Source organism: Lathyrus oleraceus, chromosome 4 (genome assembly GCF_024323335.1).
Source record: "Lathyrus oleraceus cultivar Zhongwan6 chromosome 4, CAAS_Psat_ZW6_1.0, whole genome shotgun sequence".
Lineage (NCBI taxonomy): Eukaryota > Viridiplantae > Streptophyta > Magnoliopsida > Fabales > Fabaceae > Lathyrus > Lathyrus oleraceus.
Genome location: NC_066582.1, coordinates 245,766,131 through 245,790,119, shown reverse-complemented (window position 1 = coordinate 245,790,119; position 23,989 = coordinate 245,766,131). Strand labels below are relative to the sequence as shown.

Sequence of the window (23,989 nt, the reverse complement as noted above, 5' to 3'; positions counted from 1 at the left end):
GTAACAAATACCTGCAAAATAAAGCACAGTTATTATGATCAATGCATGGATGCAGTGTCTATCCATATGAAGGACACTTTGTCTCTCGACCCTGGCATTATTGAGACAAATAATAATCCGGCATCAATATTTGGTCGTTCAGCATTTGATTTATCGTGCAGATCGGAGATATGTGATTTAGCATGATACCCCCAACCATGTGTGTGCTTGTGAGAGTGCATACGGCAAAGCAAATAAAGATTGAAAACCAATCACTGAATGAAAAATCACCATCACATAACCAAAAGTGCACAATCAGTGCCATAGTCATACATCAACCAGATAAAATCAAATACAATCCTCCAGAATAGGAAAGAAATACAGACAAGTGAATTCCGTCAACAAGCCTGACGGTAATCCAACACAAATGAAAGATCTAACTGGATGAGGGTCCCACAGATGGCCCTATCTCATCTTCCATCCTCGCGAACTCTGCGGCGAACCTGAGCTCGGTGTTCTCCTGTTGTAGTCTCCCAACTTCCTTCTGATGAATCTTCATCTGCCTGAAGTAGTGGTCTCTCTCTGCCATGTAGTGATCTCTCTCAGCCCTGATCTTTGCTTTCTCCGCTTCCCACTCTGTAGCGAGGACTCTGGCTCGGTCATCCCTCTGATCCTTCACCAAGATTTGCCTTCTCTTCTCATCTTCAATAACCTTCGATGCTCTGAACAGCTTATCCTTCGTGATGTCGTGCTCCCGGTTGGACGATGCTAAAGCTTGGCTGATCTTCCCATAGTAGGCCGTATCCATCTCAAAGCGCTTGGCTTCCAAGGCATGTCGCTTGTCTTGATCTTCCATCTTCATTTTGATCTCCTGATTAGCTGCCTGAAAACGAGCAACACTTCTCTCCAACTCAGCTTTCTCTGCAAGTAACTGATCTCTAGCCCTCTTCATCTCAAGGAATTCCTCCATGCTGACAGAAGAACTTGGACCCTCAATCATAGGACACACAGGATCACCTCCAGGAAATGGTAGAAATGTAACCTCAATCCTCTTCCGCAACCAATCTTCAAACAAAGGAAAATACCGACTGTTGACTTTGCCAAACGGAACCTTACCCTTCCTCTGAATATCTCGCCACTCGTCCAATACCTGCCTCAGCTTGGTCTGGTTACCATCAATCAGGAAATAGAAGGACTCCTGAATCTCTCGCCCGAGAGGAGGACCCTCTATAGCAAACCCCATCTGTCTCCTGAGAAGCGTTGGGTTGTAATTGACGCAACCCTGAACTCCCACCAAAGGCACATTAGGTAAACTCCCACAACTGCATATAAAGTCTCGACCAGCCAGACCATTATGAGTCCAAGCAATGTCATCAGCCCGCAGACCCATCAATCTGAAGGACCACTTGACACTGGGATCAATCTGAACAAAGGCACCCCGAGAAGGCAAATACCCCATAAACCATCGGAAGAGCAACTGAGAACAGCATCTGATCAAGCCACCACGCCTCTTCTCATTCCTATTATGCACTGAGTAGTAAACATCTCCGATCAGAGTAGGAATAGGGTTCCTCTGTATAAACAATCTGATAGCATTATGGTCCACAAAATTCTTCTGATTAGGAAACAGAACAATCCCATAAATGCTCACAGCAATCAATGCGCAAACCGTCTTCCAGTTACCCATAGCAGCGTGTTCCTTGGCATTAGCCTTCAAGAAACTCAAATGAAAACCGGGTAGCTTTCCCTTTTCCTTCAACCCTTCCTTGACCATTTCCGGACTCAAATAAAGAGCACGTGAAATTCCAAGGATATCTGGCTCTGCTCTGGTGACATGAAAAGGAATCTGATCACGGATCTGAATACCCAGGATGCTGACATAATCCTCCATCAGAGGTCCCAACAGATAGTCTGGAAACACAAAGCACCTCAGCCCCGGGTCATAGAACTGGAGAAGAGTATGAATGGCACTCCTATCACTGTCAGTGAGTCTGAAAACCATCTTCAAGATACTACCGTATGCCTCTCTAAACATCCCCACATGGTCGGGAGTAATCAATGCTATCATCTCCTTCAGCACACCAATCTCAGGATCGAAGAAACTGTAGACGACATCGGGCTTCAAACCGGTCCTCATCTCTGAGTAAAGAAATCTCTCAACCAGGATCTTGATCAAAATGTCCCTGCATATGGGTAAACATGTGTTAGATGCAATTAATGCAAGATGTAATGATGCTGATGAATGAATGCAATGCGTTGCCATCCTCCAAGCCATCTGATCATCTACACTGAATTTGGTCTCTGAACTGATCATAACCATCTGAGGAGTGTACAATCATCAATCAGACCCACGGGTTCCAAAATAAACGGAAGAAGGATACATCATCATCATCATCAGTCTCTGAGCAGACATACCACCACCATCTGAATCGGCCCGGGGAATCCTGAAATAAACGGATTCCCACTGATAAATACCTCGGCCCGGGGAATCCTGAAATAAACGGATCCCCACTGATAAATCACGGACAGCACTCCGGTGTCTCTAAAATAAACGGCCATAAATCCGACTTATAAATAAGACCCACGGAACAAAAAGTCACCATCTGAGTCACCATCTGAACATGCATCTGAAAGAATCTCCCTCCCCTCACAGGTAAATTCTAATCAGGTCATCCTAAGGCGGATAATAGTCTCGACAATCGGGCAGAGATACTCAATGGGTTTGCCCTTTCGGGTGTGCCATTGCAGCTCTCCTGAGATCGTCTAAACCAAAGATCCGGGAAATGATCGGCCACCAGAGTCAACAGCTTAGATGAAGTAACTAAGCCAAAGTGGATACTCCACAGAGGAAAGCACTATCAAATGAACCTCGTCCGGCTTGTGGTACATCACGCCGCCAGGCACATGTTAACCTAACACGAAAGAGGCGACATGAGACCACACTAGTCCTAGGTGTATACTCGGGCCTGGGTTTTAGCCCCACTCAGAACACCCATCCCAAAACAGAGAAACCACCTGCACAGAGGACGGCAACAACATGATAGTATGATGCATGCAAATATTAATGCAAATATAGATACACACTGGTTAGAATAATAAATGCAATAAATCACACAACAAGCAACCTAAACTAATCCTAGAACGCTAGGAGAGACTCGCTTAGGGAAGATGGACCAGCACAGGTCTACATCTGTAAATCCCCAGCAGAGTCGCCAGTTGTCGCATCCTGCGAAAAATCAACCGGCGAGCTAAAAATAAAACACACACAGAGCCGCCACTGCGCGTTATTTATCCCAAGATAGGGAAAGGAAACGCTCAGAGAAACCTGGAAAGGAAATGGTCTCGCGACCAAAGAGAAAGGGTAAGGGAGTCGGTTACGCGAGGGGAAGGTATTAGCACCCCTCACGTCCGTCGTACTCGACGGGATCCACGTCCTAGAATAAAGAATAGGTTGCTAAAACATCACACACACACACGGGGAACGCAGGTGGGGTTAAGAGGAACGAGCTCGATAAGGTATCGCACCTTATGCCTACATATCTTGTCTGGAACAAGAATCAGAGCCACTGTAGTTCGGCTTACGCACGCCAAACAACACAAAACATACAAACAAGCAAGGGTGGCAAACATGGAGCCCGACAACCACTTGATGGAATTATGTCGGCACCCGAACCAAAACACACTCAAAAGGGCAAACGTGGAGCCCGACTGCCAATCACTGGGCTTACGTCGGCATCCGAACCCAAACATACAATCAGATAACAAACAAACACAAATAAAAAGAAAAAGGTTGCCCGGAGAGGTCTCGCACGACCCCCTGCCTACATACCTCGTCTAGAACGAGGATCAGGGCGATGTAGTTCCCCTGAAAGGGAAAAAGATTTCAGCCAGAAACCGGGGAACGACACACTACTAGGGAGCTGGACTCGAGCCTAGTGTTGTCATGCATCGTTTACCCTAAGTTCGGTTTTCTATCCTACTTGCATAAGCAAACTACTCCTATCCAGGAAAGAAGCAAGCACACAAGCATACAGAATAATTCAAGCATACATCCAATGAGAACAAGCATCTCAAACAGATATCCACATAGCACGCACTATAACCAAACAAGTGGCTCACACAATAGGTTTGACTGCCGAAGCGAGTCGTCTGTACGGGCTGGGTTTGCTCTTAACCTTGCCATTACGAGGCTAAGGTGAAGCAAATGAAAGGTGAAGTGAGGATCAGACCTCACAGCTCTTATCCCTAACCAGGGAGAGCTTCTGACAAATGAGCATGGGTCCAGAATGGGGGAAACCTTCTATACTCAGAGACACTGACACAATGTGCACTGCACGGATCTTGGGCTTGTGATCTCAATGCTACAACCATGTAATGGGAGCAAGGAGAAGACTCACAGAATAGTGGGGGATAGATTGCTTATCCCTAACTTCCACCAATTGCCTTATTTAAAGGACTTTCACCTGCTTGGCACAAAAAAATAAACAACCACAATCATTGCCTCTTAAGGAGGACTTCAGACATTTGCCCGGCCCGGTAACAGCCGGGTCTCCAGACTACATGAAGTTAGGAAGTTATACCTCAATGCAAGTTGCTTAAGCAAAGCCAAGCAAAAGTTCACAAGGAACTGAGCAACTAAAAGTACCTGGAAACAGTCAAACACAGTTAGTATTCAGACAGACAAACATAAACAGCAAGTATTAATCAGTCAGACTATACAAACTAATGCACAACAAAGGCAAGCTATGAGCTCAAGCTTCACCACCTACAAAACCAAGTTATGTTAGTGTACAAACATCAAACAACATCAATTGAATTGACTTGGTTCATTATCCATGTGCATTATGCTTTTGATCCTGAAAAATCAAGCAAACATTAGCAACAAGACCACTAGGCTAAGCCTAGGGTCCAAAGGCAAGAAAAATTCCTAAACAGCAAGGTATTCACCAACCAAAGTCAAATTAATGTCAAACAAGAGCCAACACAATTAATCCCATGTCCATATCATTCATCATGTTCATTTTAAGCACAAAACAATTCAACTTATGTCAAATGGAACACCAAACATCCAATCAGAACTATTGCATTCAAATCCATATCAAAACAAATCCAAAAAATCTCAAATAAATTACACCTAAACAGGACCTAATCCAGGTATGGCACACCAAATTTCAGCTTAATTGGGCAAAGGGAACCATGTCAATGAAAATCAACAAAACAGACACAATTATATGCTCCAAATCACAACATCAACACATGCTTCCACTTTAAAAATTCATAACTCAATGAAAACAATAAAGAAATGGATGGGACCAAAGCAGGGATGTCACATCATGTGTCTATTACAAGCATATCAAATTTCATGATCACACAATACCATATGAGCATTTCACAAAAGATTTGCCAACCTATGTCACATGAACTTGCAATTTCAACCACCAGAGATGAAAAATACCAAACAATTTGAAAATGCAATGTAAAATTCCACAAAAATTCATATAGCATCTCAACATGTTAATCAACCATCATGCAAAATTTCACATTATTCTACCAAGCCTAGGTCACACAATTAAATTCAGCAAATTGACATAATGAGGTGTGACACAAATTGTCACACCTAAGTTCCAAAATTCATAACTCAATGATCAGGTATCAAAAACTCATGAAATTTACATGGAAATAAACATCATCCAGTCCACAATCATCACAAAAATTTTCAAGAATTTCTTTTAGAATATGAGCATTTCACATTGGATTTGGTAAAATGTATCAAAATGAATACATGTGAAACAAGCCTATGTCAAACAATAATCCTACCATGCACAACTTTGACCAATAAGTCAAAAATCATCTACAGTCAACAAGGAAGTCAACATAAAAATTTCCACATTTTTCTGATTTTTCTATGATTTTTTATGAATTTTTTAACATGTTAATGATTTTTTAAGAATTATTTGAATTAATATTGATTAATTAAAAATTCCAGTGGCAAAGTAGTAATTATGTACAGGCGGGGGCGGTAAACGCCTTACTCAAAATTTTAAACAGAATTTCGGATCAAAAGAGCATTTCATCATCGTTTCCATTCAGCAATTTCCAGAAACTCAAGAATTCGAAGAACATGAAATCTCAACCAAAATGAACATGTGGCATATGGTTAGAACCGTCTCAACGTGTACAATCCAAATACGATCATGATTTAACCTAACCATTCCTAAATCTCCTGAATCGATCATGTTAGGGTTTTGGTTCGAAAATTCAAATCCAGATTTCTTAAGCTATAGTTATCCATTTGCTAAACTACTCACATCATTATGACCTATGTTCCTCGCTCTACCAAACGCACATAATCAATGGAAGATTCATGACATTCGAAAAAAATGGATTACCTGGAGTGCAGCGCTGGAATGGATGCTCTTGTGCTTCGATTTCCACAAACAGATGAACTAGAGTGATAAGGAAGATGATTGCTAGGCTTAGGTTCAATTGATTTGGCTCCTAGTGCACACAATCTCGATTTGCCATTGATGAAGCTTGTAGGTGCAGCTGCGATTCCACACTCCTTTCCTTCCAAACTTCACAAACAGATGGAGAGGATGATGATTGAAGATTGATGCAAAAGGAAATTCGAGAATTGGTTGAGATTTGATGAAGTTTGATGAAGTTTTGTGTTTATGGTGTTCTTGAGATTTTGAGAGAATTTGGAAAGTTTGAGATCCAATTTTGGGGAATGTGATTTTCTGTTATGATTAGAATGTGTTTAGGAATATATATGATAGCTTAATCCATGATTAACCATGTTAATTAACCATTTGGAATGTGTAAGTGAAATGTTAATTTCAAGCTTAGGGGCAAAATTGGAATTTCATATGCCAGCTCATTGCCACCTCTTTGACAGCTCACACAACTCCCAAATGCCATGTGTGAGCTGTTGCCACTTGCCTCACTCTCATTGGATGTGTAATTTGCAAAATCACATGTGAATGCCACTTTGTCCATTTTTGCCATTTCATTTTTCAAGCCAAATCTCAAATTACAAGCCTTTTCCATGAAATGATGATTCCAACAAATTTTAAATACCATTCATGAGGTGTTGCAAAAATCCCCACTCAAAAATTTCAATTATTTTGAAAGTTGGACAATTTTGCCCTTGGTCCAATTTAACTGTCCAGTTGAAAATTGACTTTTTGCATTGGCCACTTTTGGAAAAATCCAATTATGCACCATGAAAGTACATGTCAAATGGAGTTTGTGCATATAAAGAACTTGCAATTTGGACAAACCATGTGGAAGTTATGGCCTCCTGATTATGGGTCATTTTTGAAGTTCACTGAGCCATAACTTTCCAACCATACATGGGATTTTCAAGTTCTTGGACTTTTTGGAAAGGTGAGAACAAGATCTACAACTTTCATGTTGAACAATTTTTCATTTGAAGCTTCCTTGGACACGTGGTCTTGAGGTCCAAAACTTTCCATTTTTGGAAACTTCAATTACAAGTCACTTTCTATTTTTGGCAGTTTTTGTCCTGACTTGATTTTCTTCATTCTTGAGCTTTGAGATGTCCAATAACACTTGTTCCAACATGAATGAAGTGTATCCAACTCATTTCCACCTCCAAATCCATCAGATCATGTACAGTTGACCACAATTGACTTTTCCAACTGACAGATGACTTTGGCCATGCATAGATCAAATTAAGCCCCAATCTCCAACTGAAATGGCTCAAGGGTGACACCCTAGCCTCAATAAGCACAATATAATCATATTATGAACCCCATAACCATCACAAACCCCATCTCCTGATTATGCCCTGATTGGCCCAATACAACTGATTAGGGTTGACCAGTGGTCAAAACCCTAATCTCAAGGAATCTGCTTCAACACTTGATTCTTCTGATGATAACCAACCATGATGATGATGATGCATCATTGCAATCAAGATGAAAACCAACATCCATTGAGAACCATGAAACCCTAATTTGACAGCCCAATCCTCAGATGGCCCATGATCAGTCAATAAAACCCTAGCTTGCACTTTGACTTCCTCATCTTCTGATCAAGACTTGAGAGGATAGCTTGCACAATGTAACCACATGATATGCAATATGCAATGCCTAATGACCTAAAAATGATATGCAATATGATTAGCTAGTCCCAAGAGAGGAGGGCAAATTTTGAGGTGTTACAGACTACAAGTTCATTCTTGCTTTGTTGGAGAGGTGGAGACCCGAGACCCACACATTTCACCTTCCTATTGGCGAGTGTGCCGTCACACTTGAGGATGTATACATGTTATTGGGTCTCCGTATAGATGGAAATGCCGTGAACGGTAGATTTAACCAAGACAACTCTATCTGCAATGATTATTGGGTACCCCTTTGTGCGACGACCAAACTGAGGGAGAATCATCTGGTCAAGCAAGGGGACAAAGTATAAATTTAAAATACCTTAAACAATAATATGCGAGTATAGTATTGTCCAAAGAATCAACCGAGTACGAGAAAATAATTAAAGCTCGGTGTTATATTATGACTTTATTTGGTATTTTTTATTTCCAAAAAGTACAGGTAATTCAGTCAATATTATGTATTTACCTTTGTTACGCAACATTAATAAGGTAAGCACATATAATTGGGGTTCAACAGTGTTGACCGATCTATATAGTGCAATGTATAAAACTGTAAAAAAGAATACCTGAACATTTTTTCATGTGCGTATTTGCTACAAGCATGAGGTTGGTCAAGAATGCCGTCACTCGCCGCGATAAACGAGAACTCATTCATGTTCCCGTTTGCAACTAAGTAAGTCTAACACTTTACCATTTAATTAATTATATTTTATATTACAATTAACTGTAAATAATATTTTTCACTTTTTTTTCTAAGGTGGTCAGTAATGGGAATGAACTACAATAGGTATCTGAAACACGTTATTGTAGTCTATCGCAATAGGACTTAGGTACCTGTGTAAACAACTAAACAAATCAGTATAGTGTTCAGACAAACAGACACCAGTCAATATCAAACAGACAATCCTAATGTACAACAAATAAACCATAAGGAAAACTCAAGTGAGTTATCATCAACCTACAAAACAGCAAATGTTAGCAATCAATAGCAAATATCAACATTCAAATGATGAAGCAACATCAACCATGGAGATTAAGTGCTTGATCCTGAAATTCAAAGCTCACATGTAAGTACAAACCACTAGGCCAAAGCCTAGGGTCAAAGGTGAAGAAAAAAAATTCAAAACAGGAGCTGAAATTCAACACAATGCAACTTCAAACACATATTAACATGTCATAAAAAGTGCCACATCAAAATCATCAAGCAAAGGCATTTCATGTGCAAAGGAAGTCAAAGACAATTTCAAAGCATTCAAATGGACATCGAGAATGAAAAATCTAAATCAAAACAAAAATGATTCAAATAATTCTGGAAAAATTCATGAGCATTCAACACATCCATTACATTCACCATACAAAAAATCAGAATCAACAAAGATCATTTGGCATGGAAATTAAATTTCACAAGTTGATCATCCAATGGTGTGACACAAATTGTGACACCATGCTAACATGTACACAAAACAGAAATGACACATGGAAAAAATGTCAAACCAAAACCAAAATGTCAATTAACATGTTAAGAACAATCATGCAAAATTTCAATACATTTGGATCAATATCAAGCATTTCATGATAAGATGAATGGAGCAAGGTCACAAATGTACACATGTTCAATCATTCTGACACAAACAGAAATCCAGCCATGTACAACTTCCAAATTTAACATCATCAAATTCTAGACATTCTAAGGAACAGGTAGCAAAAAACCAGGCATTTTTTGGAGCATTTTTCAATTTTATATGAATTTTGGAAGTTTGGAAAAAAAAATGGAATCAAATGAAGCAAAACATGTGAAATTAGGAGGGAAAAGGCTTATGAGGAAAATATTTGAAAACATGGAGCCAGGGGGATTCGAACTGGAACACGCGCTGGCCAATCAGAAGGCACGCTTCACACGAAACGGTGGCGTTTTTGCGCTAAACCCTAGCTGCAAGCTAGCGACGGTCCAAACCGACGCAAAGCGAAGCAAAACCGACGCAAAGTGAAGATCTTCATCTTCCTCACGAAGGCGGTGAAGAACAGTGATGAAGTTCATCACAAATTTCCAGATTTTTTCAAAATGTCCAGAATTTCAAAATTCATATATCAATGGAACGGCCATGCAATGAGGAGTATAAATCAATCATTATTTCATGCGAATTCATCATGAATTTCAAGAATCGAACAAAATAAGTTTCACATGCAAAATTTCAATCAAGCATATCTCCCTCAATTCTTATCCAAATCGCACGAAATTTAGCTCAGAATCATCAGCAAGAAGAGATCTACATGAATATACACATGGATTTGAGGATTATGAAGGTCGAAAAACCTACCTCTTGAAGAGCAGGTTCTGATTTTGCACGATCCAAAGCTCCAAATGATCCAAATCTCCTTCTGAATACTTGTAGTGATGATTGATGAAGAATTTGAGGCTTAGAAACGTGTAGATCTGGCTTAATAATCAACTTCCATGGTAAGGTTCTTGAACTTCAACTGCACGAATATGGCTCCAATTCTCCAAACAAATGATGAATTCACACTCAATCACACTCACTGATCATGAATCTTCAACAAAAACAAGGTGTTATGTTGAAGAATTTTGAAATTTGATTATGAGAAAATTTTGGAGGGAGAGAAAAATGTGAGATCTAGATCCAGAAAAACTGTGCAAATCTGTTATGATTAGGAATATATATTCTTCACTAATCACATACTAATCAACATTAGGCATGGCTTAGTTCAAAATAAACAAGATAAGGTGTTATGACCAAAACTTGAAAGTTGGAGGGTGCATGGCTATTTCCACGTGAACAGTGCCATATAGCTCATTATTTTCACTCAAAATCAATTTTTAAACACAATGGCAATAGTGGAAAGCTCTCATGATGCACCATTTTTAAATTTATGATTTTCCCTCCAAAATCTTCATGAATAAGCAAGTGATCATATGTTCAAATTTCATGCAATGTGATGGATGTTTTGGAAACTACATGTCATGAGAAGCAAAATGCAAAAAGAACCACCAAATTTGGAGTTATGAATCAAAAGTTATGTCCTTTTGAAGTTCCATGTACACTTGGCAATGATTTGATCATATCTCCTCAACCATTCATCATAAATTCATGATCTTAGACTTTTTGGAAATGGGAGAGAGAGATCTTCAACTTTCATGTTGGACAAAATTTCATTTTAAGCTTCTTTGATGATGTACAATCAAGTTGAATTTGAACCAAAACCTTTCCATTTTTGGAAACTTTCAATTACAGGTCACTTTCCATTTTTGGAAACTTTTGATCTGGCCTCAAATTCTTCAAGATATGCATTTGTAATGTCAAATAAGCCTCTTTGGAACATGAATGAGATGTTGAAACTCATTTCTCCACTTCCAAGCCCTCAATTGACTTGCAGTTGACTTTTATAGTTGACAGATGACTTGAACATGCTCTGATCAGCTTGAGCCTCAACCACTTGATGAAATGGCTCCAAAATGAAACCCTAGCTCTTGTAAGCCCAAGATAATGACCATATGATCTCCATCCAAGAAATAAACCCCATATCCTTGAGAAACCCTGACTAGTAGAATGCAACTGATTAGGGTTAACTAGAGGTCAAAACCCCAATCCCAAGGAATCTGAGCATGGATTCTGAAACCTTTGATAAGGACATAACCATGATGATGATGATGTACCCTTGCAATAAAGATAATACTCAACCTCCTTGAGGAACCAAGAAACCCTAGTTGAAGCATAAACCCTCAGATGGCTAGTGATCAATCCATGAGACCCTCAGGCTTGAATCTCTTGACCTCTCTATCTTCTGAGAAAGACTTAGGAGGATGACTTGCTTGTTTCACATGATATGCAATATGAAATGACTAACGCCCTAAAACATGAAATGCAATATGCTAAGCTAGTCCCAAGAGAGGAGGGCAAATTTTGAGGTGTTACAGAAGTGGGACAGTATATCGATGGATTTTGTGACTGGGTTACCGAATACACATAGAGGTTTTTATGCGATTTGGATGATCGTGGATAGATGAATAAATCGGCGCATTTCATCTCGATTAAGATTAGTTTTTCATTACAAAAGATGGTTGAGATTTATATTGTTGTGATTATGAAGCTTCATGGTATTCCATCGAGTATTGTGTCTGGCACAAACCCAAGATTGACGTCTAGATTTTGGGATAGTCTATAGAAGGCTTTGGGTATTAAGTTAAGGCTAAGTTCTGCTTATCATCCGCAGATAAATGGGCAGACTAAGAGGATTATCCAGTCTCTAGATGATTTGTTGAGGTCTTGTGTCTTAGAGCAATAAGGTGCTTGGAACGATTTTCTTCCATTAATCAAGTTTACATACAATAATAACTATCATTCTAGTATTGGAATGAAATTATTTGAAGCTTTGTATGGGAGGAGGTGTAAGACTCCTCTGTGTTGGTGTGAGTCTGGAGAAAGTGTTGTAATTGGACCAAATATTATGCAGCAGACTACTGAAAAGGCGAAGATGGTCCAAGAGAAGATGAATACATCTCAGAGTAGACAAAAGAGTTATCATGATAAGCGAAAGAAGACTCTAGAGTTCCGAGAAGGTGATCATGTCTTTCTGAGACTCACTCATGTGACTAGTGTTGGACATGCGCTGAAGTCCAATCAGCTTATTCATTGCTTCATTATTATGTATCAGATTATCCAGTGAGTTGGATATATTGCCTACAGAGTGGCCTTGCCACTATCCCTTTCGAATTTGCATGATATTTTTCATGTATCTCAACTTCGAAAGTATATTTTTGATCTGTCTCATATAATCCAAATGGATGATGTGCAAGTGAGGAATAATCTAACTATTGAGGTATCACCCATAAGGATCAAGGATCGAAAAGTGAAGCAACTCGGAGGTAAAGAGACTTCTTTAGTCAAAGTGGCATGGGGAGGACCTGTTGGAGGGAGCTTGACGTAGGAGCTGGAGAGTCGGATGAAAGAATCATATCTAAATATGTTTTCGTTAGATAATTTTTGAGGATAAAAATCTTTTTAAGTGAGAGAGAGTTGTAATACATTCATTTTAGTTAAATATTGTATTTAATTATTGGCATATTTATATGTATGTTATTAGATATATTTGAATTATTTTTGTTAGAGAAAAAGACTATGCACTGACCGTGTAAAATATTTTTACACTGTCAATCAATCAGAGACGTGCATCCTGCCAAATCATCTACTTTTAATATATAAAAATTAATTACCACCATAATTACTTAATTACCCTAATTACAATCCATAATACAGCTACTTTCATGTTCCTATAAGTAATTTCGTACTAAACTCTATTTATACTACTAAAAAATATTACCCTTATTTTATTGTTGTTGCAATCTTATCATTCCAAAATGAAATCAATATTCTGAAATCAAATTAATTATTATTGTAGTTTTTTTGCCAAATATTATCGTTACTTGATTTTCTTTAAATGACAAAATGAATATTTAATTGTATAATTATATGTTATTAAATTATAACTTTAAAATTAAAAATAACTATTTAATATAGTTGATTAATATTAATTGAGTAATTTAATATTATTGTTAATTTACCTACCAATTAATTATTATTATTGTTATTATTATTATTGATATTTACCCGTCATATATGATAAGAATATTTTTAAAATTTAAATAGTATATTTATTATTTGATTTGATTTGATTTGATTTAAATAGTATATTCTATTTAAAATTTAAATAGAATATTTTATTAATGTTATTCTATATTTTTATTTACGGTAAACAGTTTTATTGCTTTTGATTTTAATACATTTTTATTATAATTCGGTATACAGAATGTACGTATTTACTATAATTATTCTGTTGAAAGGATAAAATATGTTAGTGCAAAGATAACAGCGGTATAAGATTCAATATGCCAGTGTGTTATTGCAAAATTACATATATGTAAAATTCAATTAATAATAGATTGACATTGGAATGACCCTATATTATTGTTCATAATAAGTAACCGATTTTAATTTATAGAGTTTGGATCTCAATTAAATCAAATCAAATCAAATAATAAATATACTATTTAAAATTTAAAAATATTCTTATCATATATGGCGGGTAAATATCAATAATAATAATAACAATAATAATAATTAATTGGTAGGTAAATTAACAATAATAATTAATTATTATTGTAGTTTTTTTGCCAAATATTATCGTTACTTGATTTTATTTAAATGACAAAATGAATATTTAATTGTATAATTATATGTTATTAAATTATAACTTTAAAATTAAAAATAACTATTTAATATAGTTGATTAATATTAATTGAGTAATTTAATATTATTGTTAATTTACCTACCAATTAATTATTATTATTGTTATTATTATTATTGATATTTACCCGCCATATATGATAAGAATATTTTTAAAATTTAAATAGTATATTTATTATTTGATTTGATTTGATTTAAATAGTATATTCTATTTAAAATTTAAATAGAATATTTTATTAATGTTATTCTATATTTTTATTTACTGTAAACAGTTTTATTGCTTTTGATTTTAATACATTTTTATTATAATTCGGTATACAGAATGTACGTATTTACTATAATTATTCTGTTGAAAGGATAAAATATGTTAGTGCAAAGATAACAGCGGTATAAGATTCAATATGTCAGCGTGTTATTGCAAAATTACATCTATGTAAAATTCAATTAATAATAGATTGACATTTGAATGACCCTATATTATTGTTCATAATAAGTAACCGATTTTAATTTATAGAGTTTGGATCTCAATTAAATCAAATCAAATCAAATAATAAATATACTATTTAAATTTTAAAAATATTCTTATCATATATGGCGGGTAAATATCAATAATAATAATAACAATAATAATAATTAATTGGTAGGTAAATTAACAATAATATTAAATTACTCAATTAATATTAATCAACTATATTAAATAGTTATTTTTAATTTAAAGTTATAATTTAATAACATATAATTATACAATCAAAACGATGTTATATATGTGTAACATCAAAGGTTGGATCCTTTTCAGCATTTTGCCACACACCTCTATCAAATTTATATACTCTTTTTTTTTCCAGGTTATTAGGTTTGTAATTTTATAGTCATCTAAATTTGCAGTTACATTAATTTTTGAATTTTTTTTCAGTGAAAATGAGTAGAAAGGTTGATTCTGTGAAAGACATCAATAACTCAAAAGAAACTTGGCGTCTTGCTGTTCGAATAATGGATGTTTGGAGTGTTGTGAATAATAAGGGTATTGAACATTTGGAGATGACTGTTATGGATTCCTTGGTAAATTGCTTTTCTTTTTTTAAGTATAGATTTTTGTATGATAGTTAGTAATTACAACAAAATGCTTTTTTGTATAACATATAAAAAGAAGATTATTTTCATTTTGTTAGGGTGATCGGATTCAGGTCCTTATTCGTCATGACCATTTACTGAAATGGAAAGAGGTCATTAAGGAGAATATGATCTGCATTATAAACAATGGCAGTGTCTATAACAATGATTTTCAGTGGAAGGTATGTGATCATTCAAAAAAAATTGTGTTTCTTGGTGGTACTACAATGAAGGCAATCGAACTTCAAAATATTCCACCTAAAGGATATTTCTTTAAAGATTTTGGTGAGATACTTCAAGGCAAATGCAAAACCGATAGACTGGAAGGTAATTTAAATTCTATTATAACTTATATAACTTATATAACTTATATATTTGCAAACACATTCAATAATGAACCTTACTTTAATGTAGATATTATTGGTGCTGTTAGTGAGATAAACCATATCCAATCCAACACTCCGGGGAAGAAAGTTGTTGTTTCTGTTGTGCTGAAAGATTTGAAGTAATGCGCATTGTTTTCATAACTTATGTGTTTGATAAATTTATATATTTTGCATCACTGAATCCCATCATATAATATTGTTTATTTATATTGCAAAATAGGGGTAATTGCATAAATTGCAATTTATGGAAAATCTATGGATCAAAATTTTTGGCTTACTACAATGATCCTAAAAACAATGGAGCTATTGTAATTCTGCTCACTCATGCAATGGTAAAAGATGGCCAAGGTATTACACTATCAGACTTTATAAATACATAGTTGATTTGTATTTTTCATTATACGTTCAATAATTTTTATATTAATTATACAATTTATAGTGTCAAATGCATGGAGTGGTTCCAAATTGTTGATAAATGAAGACATCCCTGAAATTCAAGATTTTATGTCTAAGTATGGATTTTATTTATTTATTTATATTCAGGTTATTATACATAATTTTTAATTTCAAAAACAATCTTATTTCTATAGGTTGCCTACTAATGAACAGAAGGAGAAACCTACTCAATCTGCAAAATCTCTTTCTAATTGGTCTGGTGGTTCTCAGTATTCGTCAGTAGAAACGTTTGTTCATAATGCGAAATGTATGTCCTTAAGTCAGTTCTGCAAAATCAAACATGTAAGTTGAATACTATAGAGCCGAATTTATCTTTACTATTACAATTATATTGTTTGCTTTTTGAAATTAATATCATTTTTGATTTGCTTTTAGGAAACTTTATGTGTTACTGTAGCAACCACATTGAAATTTGTTGTCTCAAAGTATGGATGGTTTTATTATGGCTGCACAAGGTGTTCTTCGAAGGCACCTAATCCTGAAAAAGCTTATGAATGTTCATGTGGGCAAAAAGTCGAACAGCCTATACCAAGGTACATATAATCTAGATGAATTGCAAATAAATTTGGTAATGGATTTGTTATTAATCATATTATTTTCTTCGTTTAAAATACTATAGGTACAAGATTGAGATATATGTTAGCAATGGTGAATCAAAATATCAATTTGTATTCTGGGATTCCGAATGTGCTGCTATACTTGGAATGACTGCTGAATTTATGCATAACTCTATGGTGGAGGTACATTGTTATACATAAGTTAAAATGTTAATAGTTTATCGAGTTGTAAAGTTCAGATTATCACTCATGGTTGATATTTTATTTTTCCATTAGAATGGAGAAGATGATCCAATGGTTTATCCTGATGAGCTTGAAATGTTGTTGAATAAGAAAATGGCTTTTAGAGTTAAGGTGCATCCAACGTTTTCCCAAGCGTCTGTTTGGAAGCTTTGTGATGATGAAGCCTTTGTTAAAGAGATTGAAAATGACTACATAGTAGAAGACGTATAATATTCACTTAATTCATGTATTATTTAAATATTTAACAAGTATAATAAATATTCGATATTTCAATGTGCAGAATCAGTCTAAAACTGAATATGCAAAGTTGGTCCCTAACAAAGAAAATTTGGAAACTTCCGCAGTAAGTATCTTCATTTGTTAACATAATAATTTTCTATGATAAATATTGTATTATTATAATTCATTTTATATCTGACAATTAATTTTTTATATTGCAAGCAAACATTATCTGCATCTGGTGAAAATGATCCAGAATCAATCATTCTAATGACTCCGGCTAAGGATGTTGTAATTGCTGACAAGGGTGAAGAAGTTGATTTTGAAGCGTCTGGCGCTACGCAATTATCAGGCACCAAACCATCCAAGAAATTAAAGATAGAACCATCTTCTTAATTAGAATTTTCGGAAATTTGATATTGAAATATATTTTATGAACTTTTTAGCACAAAAATGAGTTTAAGTATGAAGTTGTTAAGAACATGATATGTTTTGGTTGTAGGATGTGTTCTTACTTTTTTGAAGTGTTTATTTTGTGGGATTACAATTGACATTTATATTTCATGTATGGTTTAAAGGATGATAATGAGTATTTAATTCATGTGTGTGAAATTATTCAAAATCCTATGTTGTTATGTTGAACATTGTGTTTTGTGTGTTCTTTCAACTACAAAATTTATATGAGTATCATATCTTCAAATGTTAATAAGTATTTTAGATTGATAACAAAATACGTTGTCATCTTATGAAATATGTGTATACGACTAAATTATAAATAGATTATTGCATGGCATGTTTGGTTTTAGCATGCTTAATGGTGTTAGAAATTAAAAAAACAATTACATAAAAATTTATTATGAAATCCTTCAAAACTAATTATAGAAAACACATAGAAACACATTTTTTTACAATTTTTTTCAAAGTCTAATACATATGTTAAAATTGCAGGTAGTTCAGAAATGTTGGAGCAATGTTTGAATCTTGCATTCAACTGAATTAAGGATTTATAAAAAAAACAAGGTATAATTATCATATACAGTGAATTGTCTTTTGATTGGTAATAGAAAATCTACATTCTTTGTTTGAAATGATTAAGTTAAGCATGCAACTATACTTTTTACCAATCTCACGTCATCATATATAGTATTATAACTCAACATATTTAAATTATTTATTTGCCAAAATATAGTTGGGGGTTGAAATGAATAATTATGTCCACCGCCTCCTTTCTATTGGCTGGATCAGTGGAGTATTAAAATAATTCAGCCGTAAGATAATTAATGTTATGCATGATTTGTAATAAATCAATAAGAATATCAATTCTTTATATATTTAGTTGTACAAGAAAATGATTGTAAATAATTAAAGTGGGCTAAGAAAATGGGCCCCACTAAATCCCACTATATATTATATAAAATATAATTAAAAAATTGATTCAAATATATCAAAATACATTAAAAGAGAGTTTTTCATTGGGTAAGGTGATGTATGATATGAGTAATTTCTAATGGGTGAATTATTTTATGGATTTGGGATAAAAAGAGAATTTTGAAATCTTGAATTATGGTGTGGATTTGGAATAAGAGGTGGATTTCCAAAATATGGGGTGTTTTGTTGATTTGGGGTACAAAGAGGACTTCCATCATTTTGCATAAAATTGAAGCATGTGTTATGTTGATTGAGGTTCATTTTCAAATGAAATGTGTACACACAAAAATTAAAATTAAATAAAATAAATTGGTCAAATTTAGACTAGATGTGAGTGGAAAATGTGATAAAATAAATTACCTATTTATACTATTAAAAAATATTACCGTTATTTTATTGTTGTTGCAATCTTATCATTCCAAAATGAAATCAATATCCTGAAATCAAATTAGTTATTATTGTAGTTTTTTAAGGTTGCGGTCAGGTTTTGAATCATCACTTCCTAAAAGGTTGCGGACAGGTTTTGTATAAACCCAGTTTTCTAAGGACCAAAGAATTGTACGAAGTTAAATCATTTTTGTTGCTGGACTTATTTCTCACAATTTTAACTAAAATTGTGAACCTTTTGTTTCAATATCTTTTGTTGCATTAAACCTTACTGGATCAATTGCAATTAATTTCAACATTTGGTAGTATTCATTACTATATTTTAAAACAAATGAGGTTCTGGTATTTCTTTTACATGGTTTATGTATTTTGGTTAAATAATCATTTATTATGATTAATATTTGCGCTTTTATACCTCAAATTAGTAACAGATTGGAAAATTTCATCCATTACTAAATAAATATATTTTTATTTCTTATGTCCAAAATCTCAATGATAAATGGAATGTTTATTCATAACATTAACAATGGAATGTTTATTATATATCAATATATCAATAAATTGTAAAAATATTTTTGTATTATATTTTTTGATTATTTCCTTAATATAGTATACAAAAAAATTAAGCAAATTATATTACTATAAATTAATAATGTTTTACTTTATTATGTCCCAAACTGGAAAAAGTTATTTGTGGAAATTTTTTGAACCCATTTATTGATCATTTAACATCCATTACATTAAAAAAAAACTCTTATGCAATAAATTTGTGTACGTTGATCCAACCATATATATATATATATATATATATATATATATATATAAACAAAAATATATATTATATTTTAATTTTTTTAAAATAAATTATTGCACTTGCGCGACTCGTGCGAACGCACGGGTCCTTTACTAATATATTTAATTTTAAAATACTGGTATGACATGATAGAACGTTATAATTCGATTGGATGATGGTGTAAAAAAAGTTTACATTGAACTACCTTTAATATCTTTTTGTTATTTGGTGTTCATGAGTATTTTAATAATTTAATAGTTACATAGGTTTAGGGTTTTCCATTTTTAATGGGGCAACATATGTCTCATCTTAAATTTAGTCATTTATTAATCTTCAAACTTTAATTTTTGGATTACAAGACTAAAAAGTAGATGAGTCAAAATGAACAAATTACACAAGTAAATAGAAGGTATATGCGATGTGAATTGCACAAATGTGACTAAGCTCCAATGGAGAAGAAATGTGAATCGGGAGGTTATTATTAGAAGAGACGCCAAAACTTGGCCAACAAACAATAAACCGCTTTTACTTTCCAAATTAAAATTCCAATTCTCATTCTACAGCTCAATTGAACTCTCACACCACATTCATTCCTTTCTTGAATAAACCGTTTTTTCCGATCAAGATCTGAGTTCGTTATAGTTTTCGTTATGGCTAACTCCGAAGGAAACAATCGTCAAGAAAACGGAACTGAGAATGACGACGGTGGTTCCTGCACCGCCGAAACCTCGCCGTCGAATCAATCAAGAAGAAGCGTTAGGTTAAAGAAATGTAAGACAAATTCTAAGCGAGGTGATTCTGGTAGCGACGGTGATGAATCTGTAGGGAATAGAATCAATTGGAGTTGCAATTCGGATTCTAGGGATTTGAGTGTGCCTGAATTAGAGAGCTGTGATGATTGTTGTGATGAAGATTTGAATAGTGATGCACGTGACACAGAGGTTCAGCACGTGACTGAAAATGACGATGATGAGGATCCTTTGACTGAGTCTGTTGATACTCTTAAGGTTTTGGAGAGAGATCTTCAACAAGGTTTCTATATCTCAATTCTCATGATAGCTTTGGTTTTTGATATTAATAATTGTATAGAATAATAATGTGAAGATATTATGTATCTAGGTTATTTGGTTGCTTAGTTTAGGCGAATTGAAACAAGATTTTGAATAACATTCACTGCCGTCACGGCCATGTCGCGATTCTTGATTTCGCGGTTGTGGTCGCATTTGCGTTGCGGTTTTGTTGTTTTGGCAGAAAAAAGAACAGATATGGCGCGACCCATGTTGCTGTTGTATGAAACCCTTATTGTAACTGATATACAATTTAAATTATGACTCTCCAGAGCATGATATCGGTAGCTATAGGAACATGTCATGGAAGATTGATTATCGAATTCAAGTTAATATCAGTGTTATTGAATATCCGCAATGGCGGTGCTATGGTGGATATACGTGGCGGTTTTTGGACTCGCCGCAATGGTAAATATTGCGGATTTTTCCACCACAATACACTATAACGGTGCCACAAAGCGTCCTGTATGGTGGGGTTTTTTGGCTCTCCACCATGGACAACACTGGTTAATGTCTAGCTGCTTAACCCTGTTTGGATGCACAATAGTGTGATAGCATATTGGAAAGCCCTTTAGTGAGACGATTCTGATTGTGAAAAAATAGGTCTTGTTGGAGAGAGGCTGTTCCTTGTTACTAGTGGTGTCGGAACATGACTGTTTTTGTTAGAAGGATAGTAGTGGATTTCATCTAAAATGAATGTTATTTTATGCTAAAATAACTAACCAAAATGAGCTGAAGATGATTTTAATCATTGTTGTAATTGATTCACAAGCTTTATGAAAAGAAATGTAGAATAAATTTATGGCCGCTGAAAATAGTAACTTCAATGGTGTGGTGTGTTTCATTGTATTCTGTGAGCTCTTAGTAACTAATTTGTGTTTCTTGCAGAAATTAAAAAAATCAGGGAGATTGGGAATGAATCTTTCTCACCTGATGACTCAACCATGTTTAGAAGTGCTGCTGAAGCAAGTGTTGTTGAAACAAGTTCTGCTGATCTAAGATTCCATGACTCATGCTCATCTAGCCATTCTCGTATACAAATTTCATCAAGTTTCATGAAGCTTCAGGTACTGCACCTAACAGAAAAACTATACATTTTGGAAAGGCAATTAGAAGAATTGCAGGGTGAGCTTGCCCTTAAGGATTCCAGGATTGCTGAACTTGAATTAGCCCTTATTTGTGAAGAGATTCCTAAGGAAGAATCTACTAGCACCATATGTTTATTAGACCAAAAATTTAAAGAGCTGGAGTCTGAGCTTGAGAGTCTTTTTCGGCAAAAGATTGAAGCCGAGGTCAAATACCTGACCATCAAAAACATGATGCAAAAGTTGAAGGTTGCATCATCTTTAATAGAAAAACAAGAAACAATGCATGACAGTGAAGTGCAGGTTCTAAATAAGGTTGAAGTGGCAGGTAATGAGGATCCAAACAGAACAGAGGAGCCTTTTATGATTCAGAGGAGATTATGCAAGCTGACATGTTACTTTTTCTTTCAGCTCATCATGTTGTTAATGTTGGTTCTTTGGCTTGTGTCAAAGTTAGTGCCTAATTCTGAGGGGGTTGTGCCTACATAATAAATCTGCAAAATTGTGCTCTCTTTGTACAGTCACAGAAGTTTCTTCACTCATACATGATATACACATGATGTAAATTTTCATTGTCATCCCACATTATTGACCTTTCTTTCTCTAGGTTGTTAGAGATAGGTGCTATATTGTTTTCATACCATTTTTTGCACTTCTGTAACTCATTCTTTGTAATATTGGCTCAATAAAAGCAGTGTATTCTTTGTAATATTGGCTCAATAAAAGCAGTGTATTCTTTGTAATATTGGCTCAATAAAAACAGTGTATTCTTTGTAATATTGGCTCAATAAAAGCAGTGTATTCTTTGTAATATTGGCTCAATAAAAACATTTATATTAAAAAATTTAGAAATGACTTGCTTTTAGAAATTACTTAATTTAGACGCCCATGAATGAAGTGCCTAATTTGTGTACCTTGTTATAATTTTTCAATTTATTAAAAAATATGGAACTTTTTTCCAATGGATTTTTTTTTATACATAATATATGGAATTTGTTTACTCTATAAAATAAGCGAAAGGAGCCGTAAGAAAAAAGTGAAAGTATCATGGCAATTTAGGTTATTATTATTTAAGAATGAATTAATAGTAAAATATTGTATTTTCGTAAAACAAATACGTAATTTAACTATTAGTACATCTATTTTTCTGTAATGAGAAGTACACTTGACGAACAAAAAAAAGAACAATTTCGTTATATGAGAAGAAAAAAACAAAGAAAAAAGAGCTAAATAGAAAACTAAGTCCTAATCCCGTCAAAAAAGAAAAACTTAAGTCCTAATAAATGATATTCTTTAAGCACCAAGGACAAAACAATAAGAAATTCATTAACTATATCCTTAACTGAAAATATGCTTCAAAACAAAATTACAACTTTTTAACATATCCTTAATTGAAAATATGCTTCAAAACAAAATTACATTTTTTTTAATATAATCTTTAATAATTTCCAACATATTAGTTGGATATGAAAGTGTTAAGGGCAGGCCACGAAGGCATAGTAGGGCGATATGCCCAACATCTTAGGAAGACATAGCATTAGTATTGTAAAGACATAAAGATAATTTTAAGTCTTTATACGTGACTCATCTCACTACGCTATCTTTTCATATTTTAGTTACAAAGAAACTCTCCTATGAAATGAGATTTAGTGTGCCATTTTCAGGTAGATTCACTTTCATTTGAAAGTTTACTATTCATTTCATGCACTAACTTGAATGTTCGAGTGTTACCTTGCAAGTTAGCTTCACCCGCCGTATTGGAATCGAAGATCAACCGCAACGTGATGACCAATTTAGCTTATCCAATCATCATCTTGTTCTCACGTAGAACATTGACGTCGTCTCGTCTATGGAATTCGATATCAGATTTGTACCATTATCACGATCT

At 34.4% G+C, this 23,989-nt stretch overlaps 2 protein-coding genes across 2 annotated transcripts; both read left to right on the top strand.

Annotated features, from left to right (window-relative positions):
* Positions 1–8,727: 8,727 nt before the first annotated feature.
* LOC127136892 (uncharacterized) lies at positions 8,728–17,781 on the top strand. Its single transcript, XM_051063403.1, has 8 exons — positions 8,728–8,783; positions 8,868–8,897; positions 16,457–16,604; positions 16,698–16,855; positions 16,942–17,062; positions 17,156–17,326; positions 17,403–17,465; positions 17,564–17,781. The coding sequence occupies exons 1-8, from the start codon at positions 8,728–8,730 to the stop codon at positions 17,735–17,737; spliced, it is 921 nt and encodes a 306-aa protein (XP_050919360.1). The 3' UTR covers positions 17,738–17,781.
* A 2,549-nt stretch (positions 17,782–20,330) lies between these two features.
* LOC127074857 (WPP domain-interacting protein 1) lies at positions 20,331–22,912 on the top strand. Its single transcript, XM_051016255.1, has 2 exons — positions 20,331–20,981; positions 21,905–22,912. Exons 1-2 carry the CDS (start codon positions 20,600–20,602, stop codon positions 22,588–22,590), a joined length of 1,068 nt encoding a protein of 355 aa, XP_050872212.1. The 5' UTR covers positions 20,331–20,599; the 3' UTR covers positions 22,591–22,912.
* The last annotated feature ends 1,077 nt before the right edge of the window (positions 22,913–23,989 follow it).